Raw genomic sequence first — 26,408 nt, 5'->3', positions numbered from 1 at the left:
GCCACAGATCCTGAATATCTGAATAGGATCTATGATGGTCCTCACAAACCAATGAAAGTAGCTATTTCGCTTGCAGGAGAACCAGAGAAGATGATAGACAAAGACATGAAGGACTATCCTCCTGAAGATATCTCGTCTATCATGAAAGATGCTAAGGTTAGACATATCCTGCACATCAGTCTTGATAGTGTTATGTCCAATAGAGTCATTGGATGTAAAATAACAAAAGAGATATGGGATGCTTTAGAAGTAAAGTGTCAAGGTATAACTACTATCAAGAAGAACAGGAGGACAGTACTTACTCAAGAATATGAGCACTTTGACTCAAGTGACAATGAATCCCTAACTGAGATCTATGACAGATTTCAGAAGTTGTTGAATGACTTATCCCTTGTCAACAAAGAATATGATTTGGAGGACTCAAACTTGAAGTTCCTACTTGCTCTTCCTGAAAAGTGGGACTTTAAAGTCACATAAATCAGGGATAACTATCAACTTTACATCACACCTCTAGATGAGATCTATGGAGTGCTGAAAACTCATGAACTAGAGATGGAGCAAAGGAGCAAGAGGAAAGGATCAAAAGCTAGACCAATTGCACTCAAAGTTGAAGAGAAGCCAAATGAGAAATCTAGGAGGAAAAGCTACTCCAAAGGGAAAGCCATGATTGCTAAGTCAGATACTGAATCATCAAATGTCAAATCCTGATACTGAATCAGATACTGATAGTGATCACAACAACAATGAAGATATGGATCAAATGGCTGCCCTGCTGGTTAAAAGCTTCAAGAAGATGGTCTACATAAACTTTAAGAAAGGGAGAAGATTTTCCAGAAAAGGTTCCAGTTCCTCAAACTCTGATAAGAGGAACAAAAGAAGAGATACTGATTGGAAGGAAGTTAGATCTGGAAAACCTGACAAGTCAAAAGAGAGATGTTACAACTGTGATGTACTTGGACACTTTGCAGCTGACTGCAGAAAACCCAGAGCAGAAAAGAAACAAGCTTTGATCACAAAGAAGAGAAACTGGGATGATTCATCAGACTCAGATGATGAGATCAACTATGCTCTCATGGAAAATGCTAATGCTGAGACCGACAATGCTGAATTAAAGGTACCTCAGTCTACTTTTGCATCTGATGCTGATGATATCTATGAATTAAGATTATTTCTTAAGACTCTGCATGTTAGTTTTAGGGATCAAACCTTAGAGAATAATAGAATCAAGAGTGAAAACTCCGTGCTTAAGAAAATGAATGATTACCTAGAAACTGAGTTGCTTTCCATGCTAGAAATTCAAAAAGAAAGAGATAATGTTGTTTATGTTAAAGAAAAATTGTTAGAAAAAGAGAAGTCATTAAACTTTGGACTAACTCAGGAAAAACAACTCAGCAAATCTTAGAGAATGGTTGTTGGGGATCAGGATTAGGATATTCAGCTAGATCTAATTCTGATAAGAAAAGTGGAGAAGAAACTGAGAAAATAGAATCAATAAAAACTGATAGTCAGGTCAAATTGAACAAGGTTCAAATAAAAACCATTAAGTTTAATCCAAGTGCTAATAATGTTAAATCAATCGATGAGTAATGTACTACCTCAACACCTAGATCAAACTTAATTACTGAAAAGAGTGAACAAATTCACATAAACTCAGTAAATATTGGTTCAATGACTCAGAAACAGCTTAAACAAAAGCTGAAGGATCTACACATGAAAGACAAGAGGAAAAGGTCTAGGAAAAATAGGAATGGCAAGGTATGTGTTAATAAGAATGGAAATTATGTAACCCCACCTAATGCACCTAGAAAGACCTGTTAAAACTGTGGTAGCACTAATCATCTTGCTAATTCTTGCAAGAAAAATAAAGAGATAAAAGTTGTTCCTTCTAAATCAGAGTTTAGGAATAGAACAGCTAGATATAAACCACATAATCCTTGTTTTCATTGTGGCAGTGTTTGGCACTCTATTTATACATGTAAAGAGTATCACATTTTGTATTATGATTTTTATAAACTGAAACCCTCTTTAGTTAAAGCAAAATCTATTTCTGCATGTATAAATACTGATAGTAAGAATGTTAACATAAATTCTGATATGAAATCTTCTGCTGCATATGTTAACAAACTTAAAAAGGCCAAAAGATCCAAGCAAGTCTGGGTCCTTAAAAACACTAACTGATTCAAATTGCTGATTGCAGGGTGACAGGAGGAATGCTCTAGTCTTGGACAATGGATGCTCAGGACATATGACTGGTTATAAATCCCTGCTATCATAATTTGAGGAGAAGGCTGACCCAAACATTTCTTATAGAGATGGCAACTTAGGAAAAATCTTGGGATATGGCAAAATCAAAGTTGGAAGTATCATCATTGAAAATGTAGCTCTGGTTCCAGGACTCAAGCATAATCTGATCAGTGTGAGTCAAATCTGTGACAGAGGTTACCATGTCAACTTTTACAAGGAGCATTGTGAAATTGTCAGTAAGTCTGATGACAAGATCACATTGACTGGTGTGAGACATGGTAGTTTGTATGAAGCCAGGGTCTCCACAAGAATTGATAGTTCAGAAGTTTGTCTACTGAGTAGAGCATCTGTGGAAGACAACTGGAACTGGCATAAAAGACTTTCTCACCTCAACTTCAACACTATCAATGAACTTGTGAGGAAAGATCTTGTAAGAGGATTGCCCAATACAGTGTTTACTCCTGATGGATTATGTGATTCATGCCAGAAAGCCAAACAAAGGAAGACATCTTTCAAGAGTAAAACTGAATCCTCAATTCTTGAACCATATCATCTACTTCATGTTGATCTCTTTGGTCCAGTGAATGTTATGTCTATTTCCAAGAAGAGGTATGCACTTGTGATTGTTGATGAATATACAAGATACACATGGGTGTATTTTCTGCACACCAAGGATGAAACTCCATCCATTCTTCTTGATCATGTGAGAGAGCTGAAAAAAGGGTCAACATAAAAAGTGAAGATCATCAAAAGTGATAATGGAACTGAATTCAAGAATAGCTCTATGAAAGAGTTCTGCAAACTCAAGGGGATAAAACAAGATTTTTCTGCTCCTGTAACTCCACAACAAAATGGAGTTATTGAAAGAAAGAATATATATCCAATAGAAGCTGCAAGAACCATGCTAGAAGAAGCAAGATTGCCTACCTACTTCTGGGCTGAGGCTGTGCAAACTGCTTGCTTTACACAAAATGCAACATTGATCAACAAGCATGGAAAGACACCATTCGAGATGGTGAAAGGGAAGAAGCCAAATTTAAAATACTTTCATATATTTGGTTGTAAGTGTTTTTTTCTCAAAACTCATCCGGAGCAGCTTACCAAGTTTGACTTAAAAGCCGATGAAGGAATCTTTGTGGGATATCCATTGTCTACAAATGCCGTCAGAGTTTACAATCTGAGAACAAGAACAATCATGGAGTCTATACATGTATCTTTTGATGACAAGAAGATAAAAGGTCTAGAAGATGCAGATGACCATGACAAGTTGAGATTTGAAAATGAAGTACCTTATGCTGAACTTCTAAATCCTGACTCTGATTTAGTAAATCCTGATATCACTCGAAGCTCTGAGGTTTCACAGAATAGTGGAAATTCTTCTTACAGATAAGCATATGTTGAGAGGGATCAACATGATTCAAATCCAGAGACTACTACAAGTGATTCAACTCAATAAACATCAGTTGAAAGATCATCAGGCTCATCTTCCTCAAACTCTGATGAGTCAAATACTGATAACAATGGGGAAACTGATTCAGGGGGAGCATTAGGAAATAACAGTGGTACTACTCAAAGAAATAACAGAGAATTCATGGATCAAGGGGGAGGTTCATCTTCTAGGAGTCAACTTCCATCAGCAAAAAAATGGTCTTAGTCACACACACACCTGACTTAATCATTGAAAACCCTGACAGTGGTGTAAGAACAAGAAAAGCCACTCAGAGTGAATGTCTCTACCATTCTTTTCTATCTTAAAATGAACCTAAAAAGGTTGAAGAAGCTTTGCAAGATGCTGACTGGGTCACAATAATGCAAGAGGAACTCAATGAGTTTGAAAGGAACAAAGTCTGGACTCTTGTGCCAAGACCAAAGAACAGATCTGTAGTTGGCACAAAGTGGGTGTTCAGAAACAAAACTGACAGTGAGGGCATTGTTACAAGGAACAAAGCAAGATTGGTTGCAAAGGGTTACTCACAACAAGAAGGCATTGATTATGATGAGACATTTGCTCCAGTTGCAAGGTTATAGGCAATAAGGATCTTTCTTGCCTATGCTACTCACAAGAAGTTTAAGGTGTTCCAAATGGATGTGAAGAGTGTATTCTTAAATGGAGAACTCGAAGAGGAAGTTTATGGTGAACAACCTCCAGGGTTCATTGATTCAAGGTATCCAGATCATGTCTACTTACTGGATAAAACACTCTATGGATTGAAGTAAACTCCAAGGGCCTGCTATGAAATACTTGCTCTATTTCTGCTAGAGAGTGGTTTCACAAGAGGTACAATTTATAAAAATCTCTTTTATAAATACCATGGTAAGGACTTGTTGTTAGTACAAATATATGTTGATGATATCATTTTTGGTTCTACTAATGATAAATTCTGTGAGAGATTTGTAAAGCTAATGCAGTCCAGGTATCAAATGAGTATGATTGGAGAATTGAGTTACTTTCTGGGGTTACAAGTCAAACAAACTGATGAAGGAATCTACATAAATCAATCCAAATACATCAGGAACTTACTCAAAATATTTGGAATGCAAGACTGCTCAACTGCATCAACTCCTATGACCACTGCAACCAAGTTAGATTTAAATACTGGTTCTTCAGTAGATATAACTAACTACAGAGGTATGATTGGCTCACTCTTATATCTGACTGCTAGTAGACCTGATATCATGTATGCTACCTGTCTCTGTGCAAGGTTCTAAGCTGACCCTAGAGAACCTCATCTATTAGCTGTGAAAAGAATTTTCAAGTATCTCAAAGGCACCATAAATCTGGGATTATGGTATCCTAGAAATTCAAACTTTAAGCTAATTGGATATTCAAATGCTGATTTTGTAGAATGCAAAATAGACAGGAAAAACACTTCTGGAAGCTGCCAATTTCTTGGAGGCAGATTGGTTTCTTGGTACAACAAGAAACAAAAGTCAATTTCCACTTCAACTGCAGAAGCAGAATACATTGCTGCAGGAAGCTGTTGTGCTCAGCTTCTATGGATGAAGAATCAACTGCTGGATTATGGGTTAGACTATTCTTCTATTCCTATATATTGTGATAATCAAAGTGCTATTGCAATGACATGAAATCCAGTGCAACATTCAATGACTAAGCACATCAGTATCAGATATCATTTCATAAGGGAATATGTGGAAGCTGGTATAGTGGAATTGGTCTTTGTTCCAACATATCAGCAAGTAGCAGATATATTCACCAAGCCTCTCTGTGAAGTCATATTCACAAGATTGGTGAATGAATTGGGAATAATTTCAGGACAGTTCTCAAACTCTGATAATTTAGTCTGCTGATATTATCGAAGCATGGTATCTTATTATTTGTCAGTACTTGTTAGATATTGATTCTTATGCTAAATGCTTGATGCCATGATAACATGCAAACTGTGCTAAATGATCTTATATGATAATTGCATGTTGAACTACTGATTATGCTTATAAACTCTGTTATTAGTTAAACTTGTTTTGACTAATAGTTTATGTCACTAGTTGATAAATCCTGATACTAGTAATTAAGATACTGATAATGGTCAAACCATGATTGACTGTTATATTTCGTTGATTATTTTGAATTTATTCGAAATAAATTGTTCATAGTATTTTTAATTAATCAGTGAGTGAGTGGAATATCTTTTGATTGCTTAAATGAGTTAGCTACTGATGCAAGTATCCGCTGATACTTGAGTATTTACATTGGGAATAGGAATATGAAGAGAGAGATTACTTTTTGCTTGCCTAGATACGCGTAATCGTGTATGCTTACTATGTCTAATTATTGCATGGTCAATCAAAGAGTCTCTTCAGTTTCTACTTTCTTTTTTATAAATACAACCCCCCACTCTCAAATCTTCTCACAGCTTTCTTCATATTCAACTCACCACTTTCTCATCATTTCATTCACAATCTTACTCATCAAAATGGCTCAATTCCAGTTTTACACACGCAGCGGTGGATGTTATCTACCGATCTTTAATCCTAGTGATGAAAATATGTACTTTGATCCATATGGACATAAGATTCGTATTGGTGGTGAAGTTTATCACCCAACTGAAGTTCCAAATTCAGTCTGTGATCATCTCTCTTGGGATGATCAGTTGGAACTACATTTCTTTACCGCAGAATTTCTTCTTAAAGAAGAACTCCGTGCTGAACTGGCGGAACGTGCTCGTCAAGCAGCTCTTGAACTACAAGAGAATATCATCTCTCTTGTAGGCACAATGAGTAGAATCTATCACCGTCGAGCCACGAAGAAGCAAGAAGCTCTGAAGAAGTTGAAGATAGGATAGTTTCTAGGAATAGTTTCTAGCTTTTGTTAGGACTGTTTTATGCTTCTGCTTTGTATTCATCTTCTTCATAATTAATGAAAATCTTTAAGCTTCTTTGCCTTCTAAGTGACTTCTTGATTACTTGCTTGTATGTGTGCTTAAATGTTCTTAAATGATTAAATGTTAAAAAAGTACTGCATGCTAAATATCAGATATTTTTTGGTGCAAATGAATGAACTAATCTCTTTTTGAGTTCATGTGACACTTCAGTATATATTAAGCACTACAGGAAGTAACCGGAAGTAACTGTTGCTAAATAAGGAAATTTAAGGAAGATTTAATTCTTGATCATTCAGAATTATAATCTTTGAGTGTTGCTTACGATTCAAACTCTTTTGAAACTTTTTTTTTTGATCAAGAAAGTTGTCCACACTTAATCTCAAATCTCATATATCTTATATCTTAAATTTCTTCTTATAACTGAAACACTTGAATTCTTTTCTCAAATGTTGCCAAAAATCAAGTGTCATAATTCTTGAATTATGTTCACCACTCAGAAACAACATTTAGTTGGTTAAAGACTACTTGCTGAGGTAGATCTTGATGATACTAACAGAGACACAGAGGTTTCATCAGTTTTTACCTGAAGACTCTATGATAGCTTTTATTAAACACATTCAAGTGTTAGTTCTTTGCAAGAAGAACAAAGGTTTGAGATCATGGTACATGAGAGTAACCTGATCAAATCCTCTCCAATTCAAATGGAGGTTCTCATTATTGATGAACAACAACTGTCATAACCACAGTATCTACTGTGAGCCCAATTGTAGATTTACAAGGTATAAATACTGATGTTACTTTATCAACATTTATTTTAAATACTGATTTAGTTCTTTCAGCATTTATAGTATGCTTTTCATGATATAAATCCTGTTGACATGATTACATCTAGACCTTAGTTAAGGACTACCTCTAGTTGTATGATCACAGATCACCCATCGTTAGCCACCTCTTATTTCTATAGAACAATCTTTCTGAGCCTTTTTCTGTGAGATGTGTGAAAAGATTGAGAGAAAAACAGAATTTAAGAGAGGCAGGATCCTTCCTGGAAAAAGGAGAGGTAGATGGGAGATATGATTTAGTAATCCTTGTGAGGAAGCTCTGACTATTAAAAGTCATGAGATGTGTGGTGTGAGGAGTAGTGAGACTACTTTAAAAGAATAGAGAGATTAAGTTTTATTTGCTATATGTTTGCAGATACTCAGAATACTAAAGGAACAGATGCTGAACAACAGTCTGTTGAATCTCAGGAAAACTATGATGTATCAAAGACTATTAATCTCCCTACAAGCCTAAGTATTGATACTTTCTTGCAGTCCATACATTCTACTATTCCACCGCATGAGATAATCCCTATTTTTGTTGAAAAATAGTCCATTCATTCTTCTTTTTCATCACTTGAAGAAATCTATGTTGTTGCTGAAGATGTAGTAGCACAACAATCCATTCATAAAGATTCATTCATTTCAGATTCACCACAGCATTCTATAGGACCCGCACTCCTGGAAATTAATCTTGAAGCTCCAATTCATTTATCTACAATACTTGAAGATGTGGAGATAACTGCTGAAGGTGTTGAAGCTTCTGAAGCCACTGAATCAATTTCTCATTCTATTCTGCATACTGAAGCTGACGATAAAGTTCAGAAATTAGTGCAAGATCCGACTGCTATTGAAGAATCTAATGATGGTAAAGAAACTCATGTATATAAAGCTATGTTAGATCTTGAGGATGATCTTTTCTTTCTTGAAGATATGCCTATGCATGTGAGATAACAGAAAATGAAAAAGTTAGATGCTAATAAGAATCAGGATTATTCTGATAATCTCTGGAATGCTTATTGGAAAGATAATACATATCCTATTTCCAGAACATGTGCAGTTAAACATCTGGAAACAGCTGAACAGAAGATTACAAATCCTGATGTGCTGAATTATCTGAAAGCATCAACTTTGGTGTCAAATCCTTACTCACAGCTCATGAAAAAAGTACTACTCAAATCAATCAGATTAAAGAATTTTTGATTGCTTTAAAGCTGCTTACTCATCAGGAAATTCAAAAACAAATTTCACCAATAGTTGCCAGACAAACTGCAATTGAAGCCAGTCAAGCTAAATTGGAAGCTCATCAAGCTCAAACGTCTGATCAACTTACCGAAGTATAGAATTCAATGGAGCTGATTATTTCTCTACTGCTTGGTGATGATGCCAAAAAAGGGAGAAAATTGATGAATCTAAATGCAAACAACTGTCATTGATATGTACTGATGATGAAAATCCTGATGGAGGTAATAAGGGGGAACAGAAGGAGAGTAAAAGAGGAAGCAAGAGGAATGAAAGAAGAGTTGAAGAATTGGCTGTGCCTACTAAAATGCAAAAATCTTCACAAGTCACACCTGTTGCTGATGAAGACCAAGGTATTCTGGAGAAAGAAGCTGGTGCTGAAGCAAGCCAATATCTTCAAACTCTGAAAGTTAAAGGAAGAAAGACAACTTTGTTCTACAAGGATCCAAAGATTCAATTATTTGATTCTGAGGTGAGTAGAAGAATATTTGCAAAGGAAAATCCTGGAGTTGATCTTGAACAACTAAGGCAAACGGAGGAAGACTATAAAAAATTCTATGAAGACAACAAATGTTGATATTGCTGTTGTTTCTCAAGTACTTTATGAAGATGATACTTCTAACAGACCAACCAGAGGTATAGTTAAAAGGGAAATCAGTCAGGCAGAAGATGAAAGATCTCTGAGATCACAAGCCATTGGAACTGCTGACATGAAGCTTAAAGGAAACGAGAAGATAGAAGAAAAATCAAGGATTTCAAAGTTTAAAGCCAAAGCTGAAGTTAGTATCTGAGGAATCTGAATCTGAAACTCTGATAGATTTATCTATACAGTAATTCAAGCTCTTGATACTGAAGAAAATTTACTTGAAGCAGAAACCATTCAAGCTAGTCAAAGAAGGAAGATTTCTGGAAGCTTTCTGAGCCGAGGAAGTGAAGTTAACCTCTGATATTGCTCAAGTTAAAGAAGCAGTTCAGAATGAAGAGTTAAAGTCTGATATTTACAGAAGCAAGATTGAATATGCATACTTGATTCCTTCATTTAGATAGTTTTGACATCATCAATTGGAACTTGTCCATAATTCCACAATGAACAAGTAGGGGGGAATGTTAGAAGCAATTGATGATATCAAACAAAAACTATCAGAAGTTCATTTCAGAACTTATACATCAACGAATGCTGATGACAACATCAACGGATGCTGAAATATCAACGGATGATAGGATATCAACGGATGATGATGTCAACGGATGATGATTTCAACGGAAGATGATGTCAACGGATAATGAAATCAGTATTTGTCATATCAGTTGATCTTCGAGGAGGAAAAGGAAACATGAATTTCAAGTCGGTGAAGGACTTTATCTCAGAAGCAATAGTATAGGTTTCCTTGTTGTTAATAGAATAAGATTCCTTATACATTGGTAGCTGTGCTATATATAAAGCACATATTAGGTTTATACTATAAGTATTGCGACATTGTTATATCTTTCGCATAACCTAGCAGCTCTCAAGGATATTTGTTCATCCTTTCGAGATAGTACTTGTGTAATAAGTTTTTATAAGATTAATATAAAAACTGTTGATTCTATTGAAGCTTTGTCGAGTTGATTATATTAACTGTATTCACCCCCCTCTACAGTTGATTAAGGGACTAACACCCATAGATGAAGAGAGTAACGAGCTTACGAGATATTTATCCAGGTATGGTGCTGAGAATTTGACTGAATTGATCATCATTGAAAACTCTTTTGGTCATATCGCGGAGATTTGAAGCAGATATATATGGGTTTAGGCCCGGTAGGTGGCATTTTTGAACAAGTGATGAAGGAAGATGCCTTAGTTCAAGATCATGAAGTTATCAATAAAGTGGATGAGGATCAGGTTATTAATGCTAACGCAAATATCGTGGTTAATAATGAGGAAAATGATGCAGTTTTTCAGGATGCTATTGAGCTTAATGAGGAAGGAGTAGAAGCTGATGTGATAGGATATTAAATGGTGAAGTTATTCATTTGGAAAAGGAAGGAACAATTAACAATGAGACTTGATATGTTGTGTGCATGGTGTCCACTTAGATGCTCGAGCTTTGGGGAGTTAGTATGCTGATTGGGGTGGTAAACTTGTGCAGTGAATTATTTCAGTCTTAGGCATTCTAGCTAGCTAGGTCTCCAGTTAGAGTATTTAGCTGTTGTTGGGTTAGTAGTTGTTTGGGTTTCTCTAGTTTGTCTATCTTGGTTTCTCAGTAGTTTGTGTTTTAGTACTTAAGCTATATTTGTTCTTGCTGTTGTGTTCTTTAATCGCGCTGATCCTACTGATGTAATGTCTCTACTATAATTGGGACATTCTGTTTCCAATGTTATAGCCTTTTAAAAAAAAGTGTGTGCCCGATATTACCATTATATTCTTGAAGTTGGCGCCTATAAAATTGCTTACTTGTTTACTAAATCATCATGGCAAGCTCATATTTCAATAGGCACGCGGTCATAGGCCCGGACTTCTCCCCCTTTCCTGTGACGGCCTCAACCCCGGGGTCAGGAGTTGACGTCACTAAACACAATTACTCAAAAATATAAACAACAGAATTATTATTAGAATATATTAACTTAACCCCAAACCAAGATCCGATCCTGGTTCAAGTATAATTCAGATTCTTATTATTACATACTCTTTATTCACTATCTACGACACACTAACTTTATTCAGTAACTCTTCAGACCTCATGGCCTGATACAAACTACCTCAGAGGATCCGGGTCCAGTAGGGGCGGGAACATAGGTCGGTCTGACTGATCTTCTAGGCATCTGCGAAATATACATAACAGTTTGCAAGGGTGAGCATAATCGCTCAGCAGTACCAAATATGAATAACAGATTAAAACAGTAATGTAACAATAATGGGAACAGAGCTGTAATCATAATATCAACATTTCATAATGATAATCAAAGTAACTGGATATCACTAATTAACATGCTTTGTGAAAACAACATTATAGTGTGCTGCGTAATACCAGAGTCCAATTTTAGCATGCTAACCATTTTATAAAACCGCTGTATCAATCAATCATGCTTTCATATAATTCACAAATCCCAATCAGATACATAACGGATATGTGAAGATAGCCGATTAGGCTATCAACACCAGACGGCTCTAACTGCCATCCCATTTACCTGTTCCGGAACTCAGAGACTAGCTAGGTCTCTAACCTGCAGGACTAATCGGTTTTATAATGCGCGCAACCGAATTAGCCTCTTACGCCACCTCAATAGGCCTACTCTGGCCCCAATGTATCCCATATCTGACCGTTTTATCCAGTTTTCAAAACACTTGTACCTATCTCCTTTTAAAACCATATATTTAACCAGCACACATATAAAAAATCCAGTTCGCAAATCTTTTCATTCGAGATAGGTACCTTTTGAAGTTACTTTTCCCCAAAATAATTCGAAAACAGTGATTTTATAACTACAGGGGATACTTAACTTAAAACATTTCTCTTCCATTACGAGAATAAAACATTTAGCTATTCATATACACTGAACCATAAAAGAATGGTCAGGGGTACTTGCCTTGCAACGCTTTATAAACCCTAATAGCTTTCACGCTGACTTTGATCCTGGAACAACTCGACTGTGATCTACAATTATAGAATACCCTAATTAGTTATACAGACATGCTTGATATCCTCAAATCCTAATAACCCAAATCTGACAACCCGACTCGTATTAATATTATACACATAATCATGCAATTATATTTCTCGAACATAAATTGGGATATCACGTAAAACATAATTATGTATAATTATAAATATTTTTTTTTTAGAAAATTTTGACAGCAGCTTCTTTATTTATAAGACTACCCGTCGATTATAGTCGACGTCAACAATTCTCAACCATCCACAATATTATTCTGTACAACCCAACACCAATAAAAATTAATTATTCAAATCCAAACATATTTTACATAATTATTTTATTTTATTTATTTATAGAATTTAGGACTCAGAACATCGTCATCACCGTCCACCGTTGACTCACCGAAGTTCATCGTCAACGGCGGCACAATTTATTGGCGCCTGATATAATACGGGTTCCCAAATAAATTATACCGATTAATATTATTTCACGCAATGAAAACGAATAATAATCATTTAATCTCCTGCTGGAAAAAAAATAAAAATCAAATTTGTAATAATCAAGCCCAACTACATAATCTCGACCCAACAGAAAAAGGCCCAAACAACCAGGCCCAAACTGCAAGGCCCAAAATCAATCCAACAGTACCAAGCCCAACAACACTAACACAGCCGCACACAACTGCACAACCATCACCATCGCACACACGGCCTCACGGCCGCCACAACACACAAGACAATTACACACACACACAATTACACACACAGACATGCACATAGTCACACACACATATGCACATATATATATATATTTATCCATCAAGACAAGCCATAATCGAACAAGAAGAAACAGCCGGGAAAAGTACCGGAAGAAGTACCGGAAACGGCGACGACGAGCAACGCTGGGAAGAAAAGCGGAATAGAGAGAAAGAAAGAAAAAGAGAGACTGAGAAACGAGAGATTAAGAGATTGAAAGAGAGAGAACAGAGAACAGAGAGTAGAGAGATTTCGAAGAAGGCAGTGATCAACCGGGGGGGTTGATTTTATTTTGTTTTTTTTTAATTTGATAACAAATATTGCAATACAAGGCATACACGTGTCCCCCGGTTAATAAGAAACTAACACGTAGTATTTAAGATAGATACAGAGACTCTGGGCTCGGTTTTGTCTCGGAATTCAAAATTAACGGGTAAAGTTGCACGAAAAACAATTCCCGAAAATTACAAAAATAATATCAAAATGTCATAAATAACCCGAAGTTTAAAATGACATAAATTTTGAAATTTTTAAAACACTTTTTAAGGTGCACTTTGTACCCGCTTTTTAACAAACACGAAACAACACGCGGGTAAAACGATTTCCGAAAATTTCCAAAATAATTTTAAAATTCTCAGAATAATACGAACCAATTTTAATGACAACCCAAATATTTATGGAATTAAAATTATCATAAAATCACTTTTACAAGCGAAATAAAATTATATAACTTGCCAATAAATCACATAATTCCAATTCCACATATTAACAAATCATAAATAATTAAATAACAATCAGTAACTGCTGCCAAAATCAATACACATCCTTTATTTATTTACTTTAACTTTTATTACACTTCCAAATATTAGAAATAAAATACAAATACACGAGTCGTTATATTCTTTCCCCCTTAAAAAGATTCTGTACCCAGAATCTGACTCAGCTAAATAAATGAGGATATTTATCAAGCATGTCTGACTCTAATTCCCAAGTAGACTCTTCTACTCGAGGATTTCTCCATAAAACTTTTACTATTGGAATTGATTTATTCCTAAGGACTTGTTCCTTACGGTCTAGGATTTGAACCGGTTGTTCTACATAGGACAAATCTGGTTGAAGCTCAATCAGTTCATATTCTATAATTTCATTGGAATTAGGGACATAAGGCTTCAACATAGATACGTGGAACACATTATGAATGTGCTGCCACTGCGGTGGTAACGCTATCTCATAAGCGACATTTCCCACTCTCTTCAAAACCTCAAAGGGTCCTATAAATCTAGGGCTAAGTTTACCCTTCTGACCAAATCGTACTAACCCTTTCCAAGGCGATACTTTTAGTAACACCAACGCTCCTATCTCAAAGTCCATGTCTTTCCTATGCAAATCTGCGTATTTTCTTTGTCTATCTTGAGCTGCTTCCAATCTTTTCCGAATCAACACTATAGCATCTCTAGTCTGCTGAACCAATTCAGGGCCTAACACTTTCTTTTCTCCTACCTCATCTGAGTACAATGGTGACCTACCCTTTCGTCCATACAAAGCTTCATAAGGTGGCATCCCTATACTGGTATGGTAGCTGTTATTATACGAGAACTCAATCAAAGGTAGGTGCTCATCCCAATTACCCTTAAAATCTAAAACACAGACTCTCAACATATCCTCTATGGTCTGAATCGTTCTCTCACTTTGGCCATCCGTTTGAGGATGATAAGCGGTGCTCATATTCAATTTCATTCCTAGGCACTCTTGGAATTTAGTCCAGAACCTGGAATTAAATCTCGGGTCTCGATCCGACACTATAGAAACAGGAACTCCATGTTTGGTAACTATCTCATCCAAGTATAACTTAACTAACTTTTCCAATGAATACCTTTCATTAATCGGAAGGAAATGCGCCGACTTAGTCAATCTATCAATGATTACCCAAATAGCATCATGATTCGCTCTCGTCTTTGGCAATGCTACTACAAAATCCATAGCAATGTCTTCCCATTTCCATTGGGGAATCTCCAAAGGTTGTAACAATCCACTCGGTCGTTGATGCTCTGCTTTCACCGTCTGACATACGTGATATTTACTTACCCAATTGGCAATATCTTTCTTCATTCCTGGCCACCAAAAATTTCTCTTCAAATCCTGGTACATCTTGGTACTACCAGGGTGGATAGAAAACCTAGAGTTGTGTGCTTCCTGCAATACCTCGTTCTTCAACTCTGTTACATTAGGAATCCAAACTCTGGACGAAAATCTATACAAACCTTGACTATCTTTTTGAGTACAAAGCTCTTCTCCTGTCAAAGTATCCAACTCTTATTCCATAACTCCTTCTTGACACCTTTTGATCTTTTCCATCAATGCTGGCTGGAAAGTAACTTCATATAGCTGCTCCTGACTTTCATTAGGTACTCGAACTTCAATTTCCATTCTTTCTAAGTCTTGTTCCAACTCTTCCGCAATCTTAATCATATTCAGCCTTTCCTTTCTACTCAAGGCATCTGCCACTACATTGGCTTTACCTGGGTGATAATTAATTGAACAATCATAGTCCTTAATCAACTCCAACCACCTTCTCTGTCTCATGTTCAGATCTTTCTGCGTGAATATGTACTTCAGGCTCTTATGATCGGTGTAAATATCGCATTTCTCGCCATACAAGTAGTGACGCCATAACTTTAAAGCAAATACTATAGCCGCCAATTCAAGGTCATGAACTGGATATTTTTGTTCGTGAGGCTTTAATTGTCTGGAGGCATACGCAATCACTTTGTCATGCTGCATTAACACACATCCCAATCCTTTCAGAGAAGCATCACTATAAACTACAAAGTTTCCCGTCTCATCTGGCAATGCTAACACTGGAGCCGTCACTAATCTTCGTTTTAACTCCTGGAAACTTTCTTCGCACTTTTCCGTCCAAACAAACTTCTCATTCTTCCTGGTCAACTTAGTTAGTAGGGATGCAATCCTTGAGAAATCTTTCACAAACCTTTGATAATATCCTGCTAATCCAAGAAAACTTCTTATTTCTGTGGGTGTCTTCGGTTGCTCCCATTTTGATACGACTTCAATCTTTACCGGGTCTACTTTGATACCTTCCTTACTCACCACATGTCCAAGAAACTGTACCTCCGTCAGCCAAAACTCACACTTAGAAAACTTAGCATACAATTGCTTTTCTCTTAACTTTTGAAGAGCAATCTGCAGATGCACCGCGTGATCTTCTGGATTCTTCGAATATATGAGGATGTCATCAATAAATACAATAATAAACTTATCCAGATACTCCTTGTATACCCTATTCATCAAATCCATGAAAGCTGCTGGCACATTCGTCAATCCAAACGAGATTACTAGAAACTCGTAATGGCCATACCTTGTTCGAAATGCAGTTTTGGGGATATCCTCGGGCTTTATCTTCAATTGGTGGTATTCGGACCTTAAATCAATCTTGGAAAAGTAACATGCTCCCTTAAGCTGGTCAAACAAATCATTGATCCGCGGTAAAAGATATTTATTCTTTATCGTCAACTTATTCAACTCTCTGTAATCAATACACAATCTCATACTTCCATCCTTTTTCTTCACAAATAACACTGGAGCACCCCACGGAGAAACACTAGGTCGAATAACTCCTTTATCCAATAACTCCTGAAGTTGCTTAGCCAATTCTTTCATTTCAATCGGGGTCATTCTGTATGGAGCCTTAGAAACTGGTTCAACTCCAGGTATCAAATCAATAGAAAACTCTATCTCACGATCAGGTGGCAATCCTGGTAATTCTTCTGGAAAAACATCAGGGAATTCTCTTACTACAGGGATGTCCTCCAAAATAGGGGTCTCTTTCTTCGTATCTACTACATGAGCCAAATATGCTTCACATCCTTGTCTCAACAATTTTCTTGCTTGCATCACTGAGAGAAACTTCCTATCTTGCCTCTGCCCTTGGTAACTAATCCTTCTATTATCTGAGGTGTACAGAACAACTCTCTTTTTCTTACAATCAATATTTTCCCTATATCGAGACAACCAATCCATACCTAGAATAACATCAAAGTCTCCCAACTCGAAGGGTATTAAGTCAACAGGGAACATATACCCCGAAATCTCTAAGGAACAACTAGGACAAAATTGTTTTACAAGTACTTTATCTTTATTAGCCACTTCTATAGTTAAGGGTTCATCTAAATCTTCTAGCATCAATTGCATTTTACTCACACAATTCACGGATATAAAAGATTTGGACGCTCCCGAATCAAACAAAATGTTAACAGGTACGGAATTTAGAGTAAGCGTACCTGCAACCACATCAGAATCATGAACTGGAGACTTCTGGGTCATCTTAAAAGTCCTAGCTCTTGCAGTACTGGTTGCTGGTCCTTGAGACACACTCCTTCCCGCATTACCTTGAGTCACTGACTTGCAATTCCTAGCTATGGGTCCCACTTTGCCGCAACTAAAACAAGTAACTCCTTGAATCTCAGACTTACACTCCGTGGAATAGTGACCTTTCTGTCCACACTTAAAACAATTAACATTCTCTCGACACTGACCACTGTGCTTTTTCCCACACGTCTTACGATCAACTACTGGCTTACTGATCCTCGTCGGGGCAGAGTTAACTGATGTTGTACCGGGTTAACTTAACTTGGGGAAAGTTCTGCCCTTTAAACTTTTTATTCTTATTCCTACCAAACCAACGCTGAAACCTTCGACTTGCTATTCCTGATTCTGACTTTGCAGGTCCACTTTCAAATTTCCTTTTCTTTTCACCCTGATCCTTTGCAGCTAACTTCTGATCACTTTCTATCACCAGGGCAGCCTGAACTACCGAAGTATATGTCTTGAGTTGTAAGGCTACAACTCCACTTCTTATTTCTGGCTTCAACCCTTGTTGAAACCGCTTCGCTCGTTGGGCTTCTGAACTCACATATTCCGGTGCTATACGGGCCAACTCCGTAAACTTCGCTTCATATTCCGTAACACTCCTATTTCCTTGTTTCAACTCCAAAAATTCCATCTCCATTTGACTTTGGAGACAGGCTGGAAAGTATTTTTCCAAAAACAATTCTGTGAATCTGGCCCAGGGAACGGGACCTTCTCCTTCTAGGGCTCGCGTCGATTCCCACCAATAATTCGAATCATTCCTCAGAAAATAACTAGCATAATCAGTCTTTAAATCCTCACTCACCTTAGTGAGCGTAAACGCCTTTTCCATTTCCTTTAACCATATCCTGGCAGCAACAGGATCTACCTCTCCTTTAAACTCTGGGGGCTTCACTGCTTGAAAAGACTTAAAACTAACACCTTGATTTGCCCCTCTCATCTCATGCTGCTGTTGGATTTGTAGTTGCTGCTGTTGGATTTGCTGTTGTTGTTGCTGTATGAGCTGCTGTTGCTGTTGTAATTGTTGCTGCTGTTGCTGGAATTGTTGTTGCTGTTGGGCCAGCTGTACAGTCTGCTGACGCAACAAATTCATCAAATCACTCATGGAAGGATCCCCAGCAGATCCGTTATTGGGCTGAGAATTTTTCTTTGGTGGCATCTCCTGAAACATAATAGTCATATATAAGAAAATGGATTGCTCCAGCAGTTTATATTTATGCATCAGGAGAGCGTTGCCACTAAAGACAATATTCTCATCCCCCATTATAATTGGATCCATCCTGAGTGAATGATTATAATCTAAAAATGCCAGAAACAGAATCAACAATAACAATAACAACAATAATAGCAACACACAATATGTAAAACTGAATAATAATATAAAGCAGCTGAAATACAATAACCAACAGAATCCAACCAGTACAACTGAAAATCCAAATACAAAGAACCATCCGAATACACGCCAAAATTGGCTGTCATAACAGCCTCGCCTACCACAAACTATCACAACATAATGTACATATACAAAGAAAACCATCACAGAACTCCTAGAAGTCAACTCTGAGCTCTGCATCCCTCTACTGCAACTCTGTCTAGTCTCTACCACTGCCACCAATGGAACCTAGCTCAAACACTAGCCAGTTCACTAGGTCCTGATACTTCACAGCTCTGAACTCAAAACTCTGAACTAATGAAACGGTCAACAGACCTAGCCCTCTCTACAGCCATCTGGGTCAATACTCTCACACGGGCTCGCACCTCAGGGGAAGGGGCAGAAATACCCTGAAATGGTGCAATAGGTACCTGGTCCAACTGGGCAGCAAACTCTGGACTCTGCTCTCTGATAAAGGAAATATTCACCGCCCTATGCACATGATAAGGGATCAGTGAGGAAATACCACTAGGGGCCACATGAGGTACCGGAGGTCTCATCATGGAAGAACTGGGACCGCAGCTAGGAAGGAAATCCATGACAGTAGATACAGACCTACGTACCCAACGGGGACGAGGACCAGATCCAGGGATGTCTCGAGGCACAAAAGAAAGAACTGGGGGAGGAGGCATAGGGGTCTCCTCGGTAACAGCATCAAGGGGTTTCTCCGAATCCAAGCTTTCCGAATCAGAAGCCTGAGATGGAGAACTCGAAATCGCAATAGGCCACTGCCAACATAATAAATATACAGGCAAGACACAACCAGGTCAAGGCAATTCTATCAAAACATTTAATAGATGCCAGGGTAACGCCGTCGGAACCCTCGACTGACTCTAAAGGTTTGCTCCTCTATATGAGTTGCTGACTCACACTTAAAGACTCACATTATCACCTACATGACATGATCCCTAACCTGAATCAGGGACTTGAACCTGTAGCTTTGATACCGACTGTGACGGCCTCAACCCCGGGGTCAGGAGTTGACGTCACTAAACACAATTACTCAAAAATATAAACAACAGAATTATTATTAGAATATATTAACTTAACAGAATCATGATGCTATTTGGGTAATCATTGATAGACATGCTTGATATCCTCAAATCCTAATAACCCAAATCTGACAACCCGACTCGTATTAATATTATACACATAATCATGCAATTATATTTCTCGAACATAAATAGGGATATCACGTAAAACATAATTATGTATAATTACAAATATATTTTTTTTTTAGAAAATTTTGACAGCAACTTCTTTATTTATAAGACTACCCGTCGATTATAGTCGACGTCAACAATTCTCAACCATCCACAATATAATTCTGTACAACCCAACACCAATAAAAATTAATTATTCAAATCCAAACATATTTTACATAATTATTTTATTTTATTTATTTATAGAATTTAGGACTCAGAACATCGTCATCACCGTCCACCGTTGACTCACCGAAGTTCATCGTCAACGGCGACACAATTTATTGGCGCCTGATATAATACGGGTTCCCAAATAAATTATACCGATTAATATTATTTCCCGCAATGAAAGTTTTTATTTCACGAATAATAATCATTTAATCTCCTGCAGAAAAGAAATAAAAATCAAATTTGTAATAATCATGCCCAACTACATAATCTCGGCCCAACAGAAAAAGGCCCAAACAACCAGGCCCAAACTGCAAGGCCCAAAATAATCCAACAGTACCAAGCCCAACAATACTAACACAGCCGCACACAACTGCACAACCATCACCAACGCACACACGGCCTCATGGCCGCCACAACACACAACACAATTACACACACAGACATGCACATAGTCACACACACATATGCACACACACACAGATATATATATATATATATATATATATATATATATATATATATTTATCCATGAAGACAAGCCATAATCGAACAAGAAGAAACAGCCGGGGAAAGTACCGGAAGAAGTACCGGAAACGGCGACGGCGAGCAACACCGGGAAGGAAAGCGGAACAGAGAGAAAGAAAGAAAAAGAGAGACTGAGAAACGAGAGATTAAGAGATTGAAAGAGAGAGAACAGAGAACATAGAGTAGAGAGATTTCGAAGAAGGTAGTGATCAACCGGGGGGGTTGATTTTATTTTGTTTTTTTTAATTTGATAACAGATATTGCAATACAAGGCATACACGTGTCCCCCGGTTAATAAGAAACTAACACGTAGTATTTAAGATAGATACAGAGACTCTGGGCTCGGTTTTGTCTCGGAATTCAAAATTAACGGGTAAAGGTGCACGAAAAACAATTCTCGTAAATTACAAAAATAATATCAAAATGTCATAAATAACCCGAAGTTTACAAAGACATAAATTTTGAAATTTTTAAAATACTTTTTAAGGTGCACTTTTTACCCGCTTTTTAACAAATACGAAACAACACTCGGGTAAAACGATTTCCGAAAATTTCCAAAGTAATTTTAAAATTCTCAGAATAATACGAACTTAATAAAATATAAATTTCTTAATTTTTAAAGATTCCCATAATTAAATATGGATTTTAGCATTTAACACACTCAGAAAATCATTTAAACATAAATAATTAACAAAATATTGATTTCTCAATTTTATAAAATCCTAAAAATAATTATTAAAATTATAAAATTGGAAAACCAATTTTAATGACAACCCAAATATTTATGAAATTAAAATTATGATAAAATCACTTTTACAAGCGAAATAAAATCATATAACTCGCCAATAAATGACATAATTCAAATTCCACATATTAACAAATCATAAATAATTAAATAACAATCAGTAACTGCTGCCAAAATCAATACACATCCTTTATTTATTTACTTAAACTTTTATTACACTTCTAAATATTAGAAATAAAATACAAATACACGAGTCGTTATATTTCCTGTCAACCTTGTTATTGTTGAAGTTTTATCTATCAATGGGGATGTTCACCTTCAGAATATGAATAAAAAAGTACTTAAGCCAGGAACTGATGAAATTTAGGAAAAGATATGTTCGTAGATTTGTTTTTTGCTCTAAAAATGTAAAAAAATAAAATAATTGGAATCGAATTTAACACTAGTCGACTAATAAGTCAATAATTGGACCAACTAATTAACGACTCGTAAATAGACCTTTATGGTTGATTATCAGAAATCAGAAATTTATAGTGGACTAGTGACAATAAAAGAACTAGTCAGATCAGACATGATCATGACAACAATGATTCAATCTTAAATAAATATCGGTAAAATTGAAATTTGTTAAACTAAAAATTGAACTGCTAGTTTAAATTACAATTACTAACTTTACAAATTCCAGAGAAATGATTATTACTGCAATTTCAAACAATCCGAATCAATAAGTTAAGAAAAATGATACTCGCTACCAGGTATACAATATTAAATGTGTGATGACGAGTGGTTAGAGATATAAATATATGTAGTAGTATCCTGTGCATCGTTTATTCAATAAATAAAGGGTGTATAACGTGATCCAAGAATTTGCTGCGGCGACGTTTGCTCTGTACTTAAGTCCACGGCTCAACATTATAGAATTGTGATAGATCTATTTCCTCTACAAAGTCACCTCATCTGTCCAATCACATACAGATTCCAAATCTCTCAATTAAGGTTTTACACGCTCCCCTTTTTGTTTATTAATTAATCATTACTACTTTTATTACTCCTCCCAACTATTTTCTTTTTCATTTCAACTTCTCCCGTCAATTCTTCAACTTTAAAATATTTTTGCGATGATTTCATTTGTTTATTTTCTGTTAATCAAGTTAGTTTCACACTCTTGCTTTCATTAGGATCACAAATGGTTGAACAAACAACCAATAACGACTGTGTGTTTTACAATTTAATTTTCAGTGTTTTATACAATACTTTGATTCATTTGAAAAATCATTTTTTATATTACCCATCAACTTTATTTAATATACCTGTTAGAATATAGTTGAAAACATTTATTTACGTATTTATACTTTTAAAATATTAATATAAGATTTTCGTAATTTTAATATACTTGTTTTAGATGACATGCTGACTCAACATGCTCTCAAAATTCTTTCATTATTTATCATGAACACGAAAATAAAATGATAATGCCCGAAAAATATTACTAATAATTCAACTTTGGACCCATAAACTGGCTCGAGTGTTTCTAGAGATCATTACCACAATTCCCAAAAGGTGGCAATTAAAAAAATAGGGTTATAATCATGTAGAGTGGAAGGTGGTAGGGGGAGGTCTCCCAGTTGACAATTTCAAGATTTGAGCCCTAGTTACGCTCACTTCCTTGCATGATCTTGTTTTTTGGGATTTTAAATCACACAGCTCGCAAGTTAATGTACTTGTTTATTTACTTAATTAATTAATACTGGCCTATAGCCGACTACTTAATTAAAATTCCACGCTTGAATCAGAAGTATATAAAATAGAACATGGTGTGGAAAGCCTAATTGTGTGTCAAACCAAAAATACACATAACAATACATTTATATATATATATGTGTTTGAGAATTGAGCTGATGGAATTGACTTTGGTACCTTAAAAGCATAGATCAAGTAATACTCTATACTTATATATGAAGAGGAGGTAGCAAACTAGCTAGCTAGAGAGAGAGAGAGAACAAGCAAGTATGGGCAGATCAAAAGAAAGTGAAACTAAATTTGATCTTTCTTTGAAGTTGGATTCTCATGATGATCAAGAAGATGGTCATGAACATGATCACTCACATAGTGATACTCCACAAGTTCATGAAAATGTTCATCAAAATATAAAAGAACCCCTTGTTGATGAAGCACAAGAAGATCATCTAGACGACGATATCGAATCTCCCCGCAGCTCCCGGATTCAAAAAGATTTGAAGAAGAGACTAGAGGTACATATACATAAATTTGCTGAAAACCCCCTGATAAATTTAGTTTCTGTAATCTTATCACATATGGATCGATGTTAATCATGTGTTCATTAAATACGGTACTAAAAAATTTAATTTGTGTTTATGCGTGCTTAGCTATCCGGCTTACAGATGGAAGTGAGGCGAATGAAAGAAGAAAATAAGTTGTTGATGAAGGTAGTAGAGCAAACTTTGAAAGATTACAATGATCTTCAGCACAAGTTTTCCATCCTTGCACAAGATAACTGTAACAAGGTACCTAACTTTAAAACCGCCTGATACTCAGCTCTCTACTAACTTGATTGAATTTTTAGTACATCTATCTATTCTTTGACTCTTGTCCAGATTATGTACTCCCAATGTATAGCTAGCCCCTCTCCGCATAATATATAGTCAAGATTGAACTTTAAAAGCGTGTGATGAACAAACTGCAGTTGATTAATTTGTATAACATGTGTAGACTAAAGTAGTAAATTAATGGTACTAAATATATACACATGCGATACAAATTGCAGGAACCAAATTGTTTCCTTTCACTCCATGGAAATGGTGGTGACGCTGATCATATTCGAAAGAGAAAGAGCAGTCCACTAAATCTAGAAAAGAATGTTAATTATGATAAAGAGGGTGAATTAGGGTTATCACTGAGAATACAAAGCCAAGATCAAATCAGAGAAAAGGATATCGATGAAGCTGATGATATTGAAGAAAAGAACAATTGCGAGAAAGTAGATGTAACGAAAAAGCCTAATCCAACAGAGAACAAGTTACAGCGGGTTGACTTGCGTGGTCTAATTAACAATGCTGCTTCTCCTGCTAATAAAAAAGCTAGGGTTTCTGTTCGAGCTAGATGCGAAACCCCCACAGTAAGTGCAGCACTTAATAATACTGTTTGATAATGTTTCTGTATAAATGATAAGATGAATTGATCATATATATGATAGATGAATGATGGATGCCAATGGAGAAAATATGGACAGAAAATCGCAAAAGGCAATCCTTGCCCTCGAGCTTACTATCGTTGCACGGTAGCTCCAGGTTGCCCAGTTAGAAAACAGGTATCACCTCTTTCCTGCAACACAAAACAGTCAAGTCTTAACTCAGTTCATCCCCTAGTTTCACAATTTAATATTTTAATGTTCATTCAGGATTTCATTTATTACATATAAATCATTATAATTTTGAAAAGTATAATATTCTGTTTAGGGCTTTCTCCACAATCTAAAGTTTTCAGAGGGACGAGTTACTTAACATATAAGCTGATCTTGTATATTTATGACTGGATATCTAACTGGTTGCTCCTTGATTTTTGTTAATTTGTGATAAACAAAAAGGTACAAAGATGTTTAGAGGACATGTCAATACTCATAACAACCTATGAAGGAAGCCATAATCATCCTCTCCCGGTTGGCGCGACAGCCATGGCTTCCACAGCATCAGCAGCAGCATGTTCCTACATGTTAGTAGATAATAATAATGTCAGCAACATCTCCAGCTTTAATCAACCATCAAATTTCCCATACCACAATATCAGTTACAATACTACATCTTCTAATCATATCTCATCATCAATACCCTTTACGACTAATACTATCAATGCCCTTGATTACACAAATGTCGCCAAATTTCCTCATCAATTCCTCATGGCTAGCTCCTCAAACATGTCACCTCAACATCCTTGGAATCCTAGCAACTCAAGTATAATTACTAATAAAAATATGTCGTTGAATCCGTTTCGTGTTCCTCCGTTACAGTCGGATGATAAGTTGATGGCTGAGAACATGAGTGCAATTACATCTGATCCAAAGTTTAAGGTGGCTGTCGCCGCAGCTATTTCGTCGCTCATGAATAAAGAAAGCCAAATAATTAATCCTCTGCAGATGCTTAAAGATGGGGATCATAATGTTGGTAACCCTCCGGTTCTAAATTCGGCATTTGTCGGAAAGGAACTTCCTGAATGATAAGATATTATTTACATACACATACATTTTACGCGTATATTGATCACAAAAACATACATATGGAGGTACGTGTGTACCAGTTGCAGTTGCAGCCTGTATAATATTGATTGGCCTTGAATGTTAATGCTGTGCTTCTTGAAGACTTCAACTGCACATTTTTATTGAATAGGGTTCCCATGTGAGTCCTTACTCCTTGCTGTTAAGTAGTATTTCAAAGTTTTGTGAGAGTTAAAAATGTGCCCTGTCCTCTGATTATAATTACTCGTATCAGATTTTCTAAAACTTTAGTAATTCTCAGTTAACATATAACACGTTTAATCCGGAAATTATATCTATATATACTATATTAAGCGAAACATGGTTTTATTTGGTAGGTTGGTTAACGCCTTCCTAAAATCATGTTAACACCTTTCAAAAATAAATTATGTATCGGATATAACTACAAACTCTATGATTTATTATTGAACCTAATTTCTAATTGCACTCAACTTCTTTCCTACATTTTTTATAAGAAACCAAACACTTCCATAATTAATTTTTATAAATCATATTATAATATAACAAAATCTATACTATACTATATTATAATAGACGAAACATTAAAAATTTGGTAGTCGGTTGATCGGTACTTGTTAAAATTACTTAAATACCCTTAATAATTTAATATAATATCAAAAT

At 36.1% G+C, this 26,408-nt stretch overlaps 1 protein-coding gene across 1 annotated transcript; it reads left to right on the top strand.

Annotated features, from left to right (window-relative positions):
• The first annotated feature begins 23,474 nt into the window (after window positions 1–23,474).
• Window positions 23,475–25,837, top strand: LOC141686653 (WRKY transcription factor 72A). The gene is made up of 5 exons (XM_074491693.1): window positions 23,475–23,751; window positions 23,887–24,024; window positions 24,285–24,635; window positions 24,714–24,827; window positions 25,104–25,837. Exons 1-5 carry the CDS (start codon window positions 23,509–23,511, stop codon window positions 25,728–25,730), a joined length of 1,473 nt encoding a protein of 490 aa, XP_074347794.1. The 5' UTR covers window positions 23,475–23,508; the 3' UTR covers window positions 25,731–25,837.
• Window positions 25,838–26,408: the final 571 nt, after the last annotated feature.

This window comes from Apium graveolens, chromosome 9 (genome assembly GCF_009905375.1).
Source record: "Apium graveolens cultivar Ventura chromosome 9, ASM990537v1, whole genome shotgun sequence".
NCBI lineage: Eukaryota > Viridiplantae > Streptophyta > Magnoliopsida > Apiales > Apiaceae > Apium > Apium graveolens.
The sequence above is the reverse complement of the archived record's forward strand: the minus strand, read 5'-3'. Positions and strand labels throughout refer to the sequence as shown.